Raw genomic sequence first — 10,454 nt, forward strand, 5'->3', positions numbered from 1 at the left:
GTTTCACAAACGGAGAAGACAATGGATGCTGTGCCAAGCTTCCTTTCAAACAGCAAAACCTGGGTCAGCATGAGAGAAAAGAAGAAGAAGAAAAAAAACAAAAACAAAAACCACCACAAAAAAAAACAACAAAACAACAACAACAAAAACAAACTACCTTAGTGGAGCGATCAGGGAGGGGCCGGGTGTGTTCTTAGCGCTAGGTATTTATAATTTATTGTGGATTGACTTTTCCTGGAGCAGGAGGCTGCTGCAGAGATGAAGTGCCAACCCCAGCCCGGCTTTTTATTCCTTCCCCCTCCCGTTGGCCGAGACGCTTTTTTAATTCTTGAATCTCGCCGGGCTTTGGCTCGGGGTGGCCTTGGGTTTTTTTTTTTTTCCCCTCCTCCAGCGAGCTCCGGGAGCGTTTTCCCGGTGCCACCCCGGGGAGGAACCCGCGAGTGGCACCGGGGGATGCTCCCCCCGCGCTTCTCCATCCTCATCCTCATCCCGGAAAGTCCCAAATCTGGAGCTCGCCGGGCTCGTGTCCCGCAGGATTCCTGCTCTGACAGCTCCGCTGGAGGTTCCTCCATCCCGCCCGGGCGGGATTTGGGTTCCCTTTATCTCTGTAAGGATAAACTTTGGTTTGGGGAGGGAGGAGGGAGGGAATGAGGGTGGGAGGGGGGGCTCGGGGGGGTTTAGTTCCAGTCGGTTCTGTGGTGGGGGTTGAGAGTTCTGCAGTTGGTAGTGGCTGAAAAAAAAAAAAATCGAAATAAACCTCTCTCGTTTGCTTCGTGTGCGGAATTTGTATATTTAGCTGGCAGGAGGCTTTCGAGGAACCAGGCGAGGGGAAGGCGGATTGTTTGAATAGGGAGGAGGGGAAAAACAGAGAAAAACCTTTTTTTTCTGCTGTTTATCTGAAGGAACCAGCGCAAATCTGTTTCCAGGAGTGACTCGTGTGTCCTCCGCGCCAGGTTTGGCGAGGCCACTTTTATCTGCGGAGCAGAGGCTGCTCTGGGAAGCAGCGATAGGCAGATTCGCAGATTTGCCTGTTTGCAAAGTGTTCCTGCTTTATTTTTTTCCTTCCCCCTCCCTCCGCGATCCGGAGATAAGACCCGAGGAGCTGCACTGAAATTTCCCCCACTCCAAATCCTCTTAAGAGGGGTTGAAACAAAAATTTATCTCCCCCCTCGCCAAGAAACCAGAGCTGACGCGTTTGAGACCATTCCTCAGAAAGTTGTTTTGTTTTTCGGTTGGGTCTTTTTTAAACGCTCAGACTTTCCCGTGTAAAACTTTCCACCCTGAAGCAGCTCCTTGGGGGCTTCCAAATTTAACTGTTCGGCTGCCGGAGGGAGTTCAGCGCCACCGAACTTCGCTCTGTGTTTAAAAACTAAATGAAAAAAAAAAAAGAGCTGCTTTGGAGGCGTTTCGAGCTGCGGGGTCGGTGGCAGCAGGATCGTGCCTCGAAGCGCTGATTTATTTTAAAAGTGTGATTAAGTCAAAGAAAGGGGGTGGAAAGTGACGTTTGAGCTGGGCGAAATTTTCCCAGGTTGGTTTGATTCTCCTCGAGGATGGGTGAATTCCAAACCTGCTCCGAGCTGGGATAATCCTCACGTCTCGAACCGAGCACGGATTTGCCAAAATCCTCATTTTAATTCCCAGGAGCGTTTTCCGCGAGTTCCTTGATGTTTGCAACCCAGCGGCCACCAGGATTTAGAAACGGTTTTCTCACTTTCCTTAGAGTTGTGGTAAAGAGCAGATATTTTTAAGATGACGATATAAGGTTCTTTTAAAATAGAATTTAAGATGTTAGCTGATTTTATTAGGAAATATGCTTACTTAAAAAATGAAAAAAAAAAAAATGTTGGGAAAGATTGTTTTCTGTAGCATCAGCCCGGATGTATTTTCCAGAGATGTTTTAATGCTCCAGAATAAAAACCGATTTTAGAACAACCAGCTGCGATGTCATTGTGTTCTACTGCTTCACCCGAAATTCCAGAAATATCCTCCCTGTGCTTTCCTGTTTTTTGAGCCGCTCGTTCTGAGCATCACTTTGGGGTTCGGTTTACAAAAATCAGTGATGAAGAAGTGGAAATAATTCCACTCTGGAGCAGCAAGTGTTTGCTGGGTCCCACCCAAACTTGCTGCGCGTCTGATCTTTCGTTATGAATATTATTTTTAATTCTGAAATCGGAGGTTTGCGGATCTCTGGCTGCGTTTCTCGCTTGTTTGCGTGTTTATTTCTTACTTTTGGAGGTTTGATCTCTTTATTCCCCCCTCAGCCTGAGGGAAAACGCTCAGCGCGGATTTGCTTTCTTTACCTTTCCTTGCTTTATTCCCCTCTGGCCCAAGGGAAACTTGGCCAGAGAAAAAACCAAAAAAAACCCAAAACAAACAGCGGGGAAACCCCACCCCGCTCTCCCCGCTTGGCATCACCTCGGATTTGACACGCGGTTCCTTTTTCCGAGGGCTCAAGGAGCCGTTCCTGTGATTCCCTCTCGAAATTCGTTTGACGTTTTATTGCTCATGAAGAAACACAAGTGCCTGGAAAGTGGCTTTATCTCTATATTTAAAAAAAAAAAAAAAATACAAAAAAGCAAAAAAACAAAACCCAAAAAAAAGCCAAACAAACCCCGAGACCTGCTCAGCCCCGCAGGAAGCAGGTAGTGAGAAACAGAACCGAGAGTCTCTTTCCCACTAATTTTTAACATAAAGGGCCACTCCAAAGGGCAATATTTCACTTCTTTAGGGAAAAGAGAAAAAAAAAAAAAGAAAAGAAAAAAAATCCTTTCTTTGGGGCAGCTCTGAAAAGAAAACAAAAGAAGAAGGAAGATTTTTGGAGCTTACTGAGGGAAGAGAGAGAAAGGGAAGTAACTTGTCATAAAAAAAGGAAAATTCAGTGCAGTGTGCTGCAATAAAAGAATATGACCGCTATAAAACTTTATAGGGTATAAATTTCTGAAGGTTAAGGAACTAAACGGCTGTAAAGGAAACAGTGCAAGAAAACTTTCAGGAACTCCTAAATTACTCCAACGACTTGGGAATGTGGGGAAGCCCAATGCGTAAATGCTCTGGTTTCTGCCTCAGCCACAAAGTTCCCCTCTTTTTCTTTTCTTTTTCTTCTTTTTCTTCTTTTTCCCTGAGGGAGGGGGCAGTTGAGAAAAAAATAAGAAGGGTGGGGGGGAAGAGAAAAGGTGGGGAGGGACTTTTGCTAATTTATTCTTCTCTTGCAGATGCCGTGAAAATCCAGCGCTCTGGATGATTCCCTTTGTTCTTTTTTTGTTGTTTGTTTGTTTGTTTCCTTCTCCCCTTTTTTTTCCCCCCCTTTTTTTTTTCATTTTTATTTCTTTCTCTTTCCTTTAAAGCAATTCCAGGCTGCCCGAATGCCCAGCCCTGCACACAACAACAACACCACCACGCACAGAAGGCTCGCACACTCGAAGTTCTGGCGAGACGTCTGGGCTGGGGAAGCTCTTTATGACTTTACAGCCCCGGCCTTTCCCCCCCTCCCCTCCTCGGCAGCAGAATGACCAATTGTTTAGTCTCGGAATTTGAAACAATAGCGGGTTTCAAAAGCAAACCCCCTTCTCCTCTTTTTTATTGCCGCGCTGGATGGTGCAGTTGGAGAAAACTCCAGCGCGGCCAGGCAAAGAGGGGGCAAAAAAATTAATTCGCATTTTCTTCCTCTTCTTCTCCTTCGCCTCTTTTTTTTTTTTTTTTTAAATCTTTTTTGTCCTCCCAGCGAGGAGCGGGACTTCTTATTTTGATGTTTTTTCCCCTTTTTTCGCCCCCAGAAGAAATCTCCCCCTGCAGTTCCGCGCGCGGCCGCGAGGTGGAGCCGTTGCTCCACGTTAGAGGCGCCCCCTCCGCGCTCGCCCGCGGGGCTCCGCGCAAACACCTTGATTTCATTACCGGCCCCCCCCGCGCATAAAATATAGGGTTAATTATAGCTATTTTGCCGGTTTTATAGCTTACATCTATTTTTTTTTTTATCGAGGGTAAATTATGAGAGGCTGCGAAGGGGAAAAATAACGCAACAACGCAGCGGCAGAGATGCGGTGAGAGGTGGGGCGCGCATCTCTGCTAAGTGTTCGTTTAAAGGGGAATAAAAAAGCGCCGGGTTTTGTCTTCTGCTGGTCGGGGTGGAGGTGGGAGGACAGCTTAAATTATCCCGACCCCGCAGATTTACGTTTGCAGCGCTGGAAAAAAATAGAGAGAGCGGCTCAAAGATTTCGGGGAGAAAGGGAAGCGCAGAACCGGGACAATTTTTTTTTCCCCGGCTCTTTCTGTCGGCCGTTAGGATGATCTGCGCTTCCCCGGCTCGATATTTTATGTGTTTTATAATCCCAGCCACCGCGGGGAAAGAAAAAAACCCAGAAACAACCAACCATGCAACAAAACCAGAGCATTTGTTTTTTGTAGAAGTTAAATCACTCATTTCTGGTATGGCTGCTCCATCTTTTGGCAGTGCTGATGCTCTTTGCTTAAATTCTTCACTTAACAGCTTTAGAAATATTTTTAAATGCCACAAACGAGTAAATTAACCCAAAATGCTCTTAAGCCACCGCGGTTTGGGGTACATGTAAATACACCACTAATGCGGCAGCAATATTGTCAACTTTTAACTGCATGAGTTCACTTTTATCTTGGCCTTTGGTTCCTCGGAATTACGAGGCAAAAATTTATTCAGATGTTGTAATTCTTCAGCTACAAATGGCGGCAATAATTTCAAGATGGGTTTTCTTTCAGGTTGGTATGAACTGGGTTTTTTTCTGAGTGAATATTTCTCTGAAGTTCCATCAGAAACCGCTCCCGTTGCTCCAAAATCAGCGTTTTGGGTGAGGGTGGAACAATTCAAACCCACACGCACCAAACAGGGTGGGAAATATTATTTTAAGAGGCAAAGTTTCAGCATCTCGAGACTTCTGTTTCAGCGCCATAAAATGAAATACGAGCGCAAACAGAAATAAATGGGGGAAATGAAGAAAAATCTCGCCCCTGTGCATTCGGCGAGAGGCAGAGCAGAGCAAACTCGAGGCTTACCTAGGAAAGGATTTGAGGTTCTTTCATTTTTTCTTTTCTTTATGAATTCCTAATAAATCTTTCCTCCGCTGGGTATTTATAAATTATCTCTCTCAGACACCCACCCCACGCACTCACACCCGGCCCCGCTCGGTTTTCCTTGGAATGGAAACGTTTTCCTTTCATCGGGAAGCCGAGTACAGTACGGGCGATGATTTAGGATCAGCCATTGATTTCTGGGGCATTGGTGAGTTACCAGCGCATCACGACCATAAAATTCTACTGCACTTGATAAAAATGTTAACTTCCAACAACAACTTCCCGGGGTCGGCGCAGGAAAGGGAATTCCTGCTCTTTTTCCCTTCCCAAACTTCAGGAGAGGAGGGCGCGGCTGTAAATACACACAGGAGAAGAAACTTCTTTTCTAAAATCACTTTACTCGATTCCAATTTTTTTTTCCCCCTTCCCCCTTGAATGTTCCAGCATCCAGCATCCACACGCCAGGCTGCAAAGCTCTATTTACTTCTGTGCACCATTTTCGGGGCTTTTATGTTCCGAGATGAAACCCAAATCTGCTCAATCGACAATAAAAGTGTGGAGAAAAAATAAAATGTTAACTTGTCTTTTAGAGAGGGGGGAAAAGCCTTAATTATACCGCTGCAAGTACTCCAACAGCAATAATTACTTGAAAAGGCTCTTAGACTCGGCTGAAATTATCCCTCCACGAAATAAAGGAAGCGTATTTACTTAAATTATTTCTCTAAGGATGGGTTTAAAGTTGTATTCCGTTGCTATCTTTGTTTTCTTTCTTTCTCTTCCTCTCTCCCTTTCTTCATTCCCTGCCCATCCCCACTGATAATTTTAGTGCCTTTTTTTTTTTCTCTTTTTCTGTTTTTTTTTTTAACCAAGTCAGACAAACCCAAATATCTCAACTTTTTTCCTCTTTTTCGTGCTGTGGAGGTTGAAAATTGTCCCTCAGCCGGAGGCGGGCACGAGTGGAACCCTCCTAAAATTCACCTTTCTCGTGTCCAGCCCCGCTCAGGCGGAGGTGATGGGGAAACAGCAGAAACCTACGCTGGGCAAAGGGGGGGGGAAAGATCGAAAACTGTGGTTGGAAAGAGCGAATTGAAGGAAGAAAGGCTGGAAAATAGAGCTGGAATTGCAAGGGGCTTTGGAGGGGCGTCGTGGGGCTCCGGCAGGCTGGGGCAGCGGTTGGGCTGGGAGGGTTCGGAGTCGTTATTAACTGAGAAACGTCTCGGTAATATTTGCTGACTGCGATAAATGAATTTCAAAATCTACCCCCTGTGTGTTTAGGCGGTGGAAAATTGCAGCGCTGGCATCTGAGGGGCAAGTTTGGCTCCGTTGTTACCAAATGCCAGTAAAAAAAAAAATAAATAAATAAATAAACGGGAGGTTCTGGAGGCTGGGGGCGAGGTGGGCTGTGAGCACGAAGGTTTTCCTGCTCTGGAGGTGATAAGAGCCTCGATACTTTTCGTTCCCAATCATCCCCGACCACATCTCGAGCAAGTCCTCGGTGCGGGAGGAGGAGGAGGAGGAGGAGGAGGAGGAGGCAGCGAGGGGGCTGCGGGGCGAGCCACAGAAAGTCAATGTTATATATGAAAAACTATAATCATTTTAATTCAATATTGACACCTCCACATCTCGCTGCGAACGCGGACGGGTCCAATCGAAACCTCTGGTTTATAGCGGTGGAGGAGCGGACTCGTAAAATCCTAACGGCTTTTATGTAGTGCGGTATAAACAACAACAACATCCCCGGCTTTATGGCGTTTTATAGTTTGTTAAACAGTTTACAGCCTTTTTTGGGGCTATTACAAATGCAATTCCCTTCATGCGATAGTTAAACCTTTATCAATAATAAGGAAATTGATCATTAAAATGTTAAATATGACTACCTCGTTTGTTTTAAAATATGTTTAGGGTAAGAAGCTGTATGATTTGATAACTTGTATTAAAATACCAATTACATTTATAGGACCTTTTAAAACTGGTAGCAATTAAATCGTGTTCTTTTACAGTTTTCCAAAGCGACCCTGACATTTAAAAAGGCTAAAACTGCCTCGTTAAAATTTTGAAATTAACGACTGCGAGCGCTTCTCTTTAATTTTCCAACACTCCCCAAAAATCAATCTTTTGGGTGGTCTAGGTACGTGATTTGTTGTGAGGCGAGCGATATCTCATTAATGTAGGTAGTTAAACATATTTAATCCGTATATTCACCCCACCTCCTTCTCCCTTCCCCTCTCGCTCCCTCTCCCTCTCTCTCTCTCTCTCTCTCTCCCTCCCGCTCCGTCTCCCTCTCTCGCTCCCCCTCGCTTGCTTTTCCTTCTTTATTCTCTCACACTCTTCCTTTCACAATCATGCGGTGCAGAGTCCGTGTGGAGTAAGGAGAAGCCAATAGGATGAGGTTTTGGTAATAGATGCAAATGATCATGAAAAGACACTGCAAAATATGAAACAACTCATTTGCGCTGAAGTAAATCACTGAAAACTGTTTATGAACTGGCATCTCTTCTTGGAAATGTAAAGCGAGAACTCTTTAAGTGGCGATTTTTTTTTTTTTTTTTTTTTTTAGGGGTGGGGGGGGAGGAAAGAATTCAATATCATGCAGGCTTAGAGTTTTGATTATATCCTCCTTTTATATTCCTGGAAATCACAAACTGTCGTTGCTTAGCATCTTAGCGCTTTCTTTTTTTGCTAATAGATTCCCGTGGTCTGGTTTGTTGTGGGGTATTTTTTTTTTTTTTTAATAATTTTTTTTTTAAATTTTTTTTTCCGCCTTCCTCCTGCAAACTCTTATTGAAATTAAAATGAGCTCCTATTTTGTCAACTCACTCTTCTCCAAATACAAAACCGGGGACTCCCTGCGCCCCAATTACTATGACTGTGGGTTCGCTCAGGATCTCGGGGGCAGACCCACCGTGGTGTACGGACCCAGCACGGGGGGCACCTTCCAGCACCCGCCCCAAATCCAGGAGTTCTACCACGGAGCATCCTCACTCTCCAGCTCCCCTTACCAACAGAATCCCTGCGCCGTGGCGTGCCATGGGGACCCCGGCAACTTCTACGGCTACGACCCCTTGCAAAGGCAGAGCCTCTTCAGCGCGCAGGAGTCGGACTTGGTGCAGTACACGGACTGCAAGCTCGCTGCCAGCGGCCTCGGAGAGGAGGCGGAGAGCTCGGAGCAGAGCCCTTCTCCGACCCAGCTTTTCCCCTGGATGCGACCGCAAGGTGAGGCGAAATGGAAAGGACGCCGAGGAGGCATTTCCTGAGCCCCATAAAGTAGCCCCCTCTCCCACCACTACCCCTTGTTTGCTTTTCTTTCTGCCCCCTCTTTGCTCGCTTTCTTTCTTTCGCTGCCTTTTTCTTCCCCGGTGACTGTATTTTACTGCTTTATGGGGGTAAACTTTTGCACTTGTAAATTGCTTTATAGTTTAATTACCCTGAAGGAGACCTTTTCTTCTGGGGGCTGAGCGAGCCGGGCTTTCTGTGGAAGGAAGCGTCCTTAAAGTTTATGGCACTTTTATAGCCTTAAAAAATCCCTTCATTTTTGTTTGGCGTTTGATTTGGGATCTCGGCCGTGCTGCCGCCTCTCCCCGGGCTGCATCCTTTTATTTATTTTAATTTTTGGGGCTTTTTTTTTTTCCTTGCGCGGTGGTCCCATAGAGCCGGGCTCTGTTGTTGTGCTGGGGGTGATAATCAGTGTGCAAGTGCAGCTTCAGCTGGGCTGCTCGGGGTGGGCTGGTGGGGGACCCCCCCCGCCTCCCCTTTTCCCTTCCCTTCCCCTGCCACCATCACCCCTTTCCTTTATAACCATCTTCCCTTTTAGAATATCCTACAGGAGCCTTTCCCTCGCCCTCCTCGCTTCCTGCTCTGGCTCCTGCGAGCCTTCTCCTCGCTCCCCCCGCCCGCGGCTGCGTTTGGGAGCGTGTGGGAGCGGGTGTGAGCTGTGTGTGCCTCTCCCCGAGCCTGGTTTATGTATCTCTCAACCTCCTTCTCTTCTTCCCCCTCTCCCACCCCAACCTTTGCAATCCCCCAGCAGCCGCTGGACGCAGGAGGGGGAGGCAAACCTACAGCCGCTACCAGACGCTGGAACTGGAGAAGGAATTTCTATTTAATCCCTACCTGACCCGCAAACGGAGGATCGAGGTCTCGCATGCCCTGGGATTGACAGAGAGGCAGGTCAAAATCTGGTTCCAGAACAGGAGGATGAAATGGAAAAAGGAGAACAACAAAGACAAGTTTCCCAGCAGCAAATGCGAGCAGGAAGAACTGGAAAAACAGAAAATGGAAAGAGCCCAGGAGGTGGACGAGGAAGGGGAAGCACAGAAGGCGGACAAGAAATAAAAGGATTTTTGAGGACTGAAAGGCAAGCGCTGCTGGGGTGGAAGAGCCCCCGAGCCCCACGTTAATGGCAGTTAATGTAAGGGAGGGGTGGGGGGACAAACAAAAAACAGTGCATAGAAAAGAGAAAGGAAAAAAAAAAACCAACCCTTTTATTGCTGTAAAACAATATAGCTGTAAGCACCACTTTCCTGATTATCCTTTGATACAATGAGCAGAATGCAGAAGTGATCGGGAGCTCTCTCCTGCCTTTTGCCAGTTATTAACTAGTGGTAGTGTAACGCAATAGCTTATGTAAAACATGACTGTGAAATTCTCTCTCTCTCTCTCTCTGTCTTTCTCTCTGTCTCTCTCTTCTTTCCGGGGGTGGGGGGTGGGTTGGTTAACATAGCTTTCAGCGCTATAGGAGTTATGTGATATTACATTTGTGCACTTTTTTAATTTTTTTTTTTTTTTAATTTTAGTTTATTATTTCCCACCCTTTTTTGTTGTGGTTTATCTGTATGTACTGGAGGTAGCTATTGAGACAAACATCCCAACAACATGAAACTGCCTATTTATGCTATAGTTATCTCTCTCTTTCTCTCTCCTCACTTTCCCTCCTGGTCTTTTCCTTGGTTAGGGTTTTTTCCTTTTTTTTTTTTTTTTTCCCAATTTTTCAATGTTTCTTCCAAAAAAAAAAAAAAAAGGAAAAAAGAAAAAAAAATACATGAAAAAAAAAAGCGGTTTTCTCTCCTTTAGTTAGCATGCGCACAGTGAAGCAAGTTGTAAAGTGATCTTTAGGTTAACTGTGAAAAAGAATGTATACTGTATACGTGAATTACTTTATTGGGGGAACTAATGCTATATTTTGTTGTTCTTTCATCACTTTGTTCTATTGTCTAAACCTGGAAGCGGCGGAAGAAAGTTACAATAAAGTTTACAAGCGAGAATTCCGTGACATCATTCTTTTCGCCCTGCTCCGCTTCCTCCAGGACCACTCGGATAGAAAGGAAATAAAAGTCAATTGTGTGCGAGCCGCAGCCGTGGCCGGCAAATCCCTCCGTGGCCGCGGAGCGGCCGCCGGGGCCGGGGCCGGGCTGGGGGCG

The 10,454-nt window shown here is 45.9% G+C and overlaps 1 protein-coding gene across 2 annotated transcripts; it reads left to right on the forward strand.

The window, feature by feature from the left end:
- Positions 1-7,325: 7,325 nt before the first annotated feature.
- On the forward strand, positions 7,326-10,410 carry HOXB8 (homeobox B8). 2 transcript variants are annotated; one of them, XM_008638481.2, is made up of 2 exons: positions 7,326-8,253; positions 9,062-10,410. In XM_008638481.2, the coding sequence occupies exons 1-2, from the start codon at positions 7,833-7,835 to the stop codon at positions 9,367-9,369; spliced, it is 729 nt and encodes a 242-aa protein (XP_008636703.1). In that variant the 5' UTR covers positions 7,326-7,832; the 3' UTR covers positions 9,370-10,410. The 2 variants fall into 2 exon arrangements, with proteins under 2 accessions (XP_008636703.1, XP_008636704.1); XM_008638482.2 differs by having other exon boundaries at positions 9,065-10,409.
- The last annotated feature ends 44 nt before the right edge of the window (positions 10,411-10,454 follow it).

The sequence above is a fragment of the Corvus brachyrhynchos genome, unplaced genomic scaffold, assembly GCF_000691975.1.
Source record: "Corvus brachyrhynchos isolate BGI_N302 unplaced genomic scaffold, ASM69197v1 scaffold47, whole genome shotgun sequence".
NCBI lineage: Eukaryota > Metazoa > Chordata > Aves > Passeriformes > Corvidae > Corvus > Corvus brachyrhynchos.

What these genes read in the sequence shown, in the direction of transcription:
- HOXB8 (XM_008638481.2), top strand. Translation starts at nt 7,833, where the DNA reads ATGAGCTCCTATTTTGTCAACTCACTCTTCTCCAAATACAAAACCGGG. An exon ending in CCCCTGGATGCGACCGCAAG is followed by an intron (nt 8,254 to 9,061) that starts GTGAGGCGAAAT and finishes GCAATCCCCCAG; the next exon opens with CAGCCGCTGGACGCAGGAGG.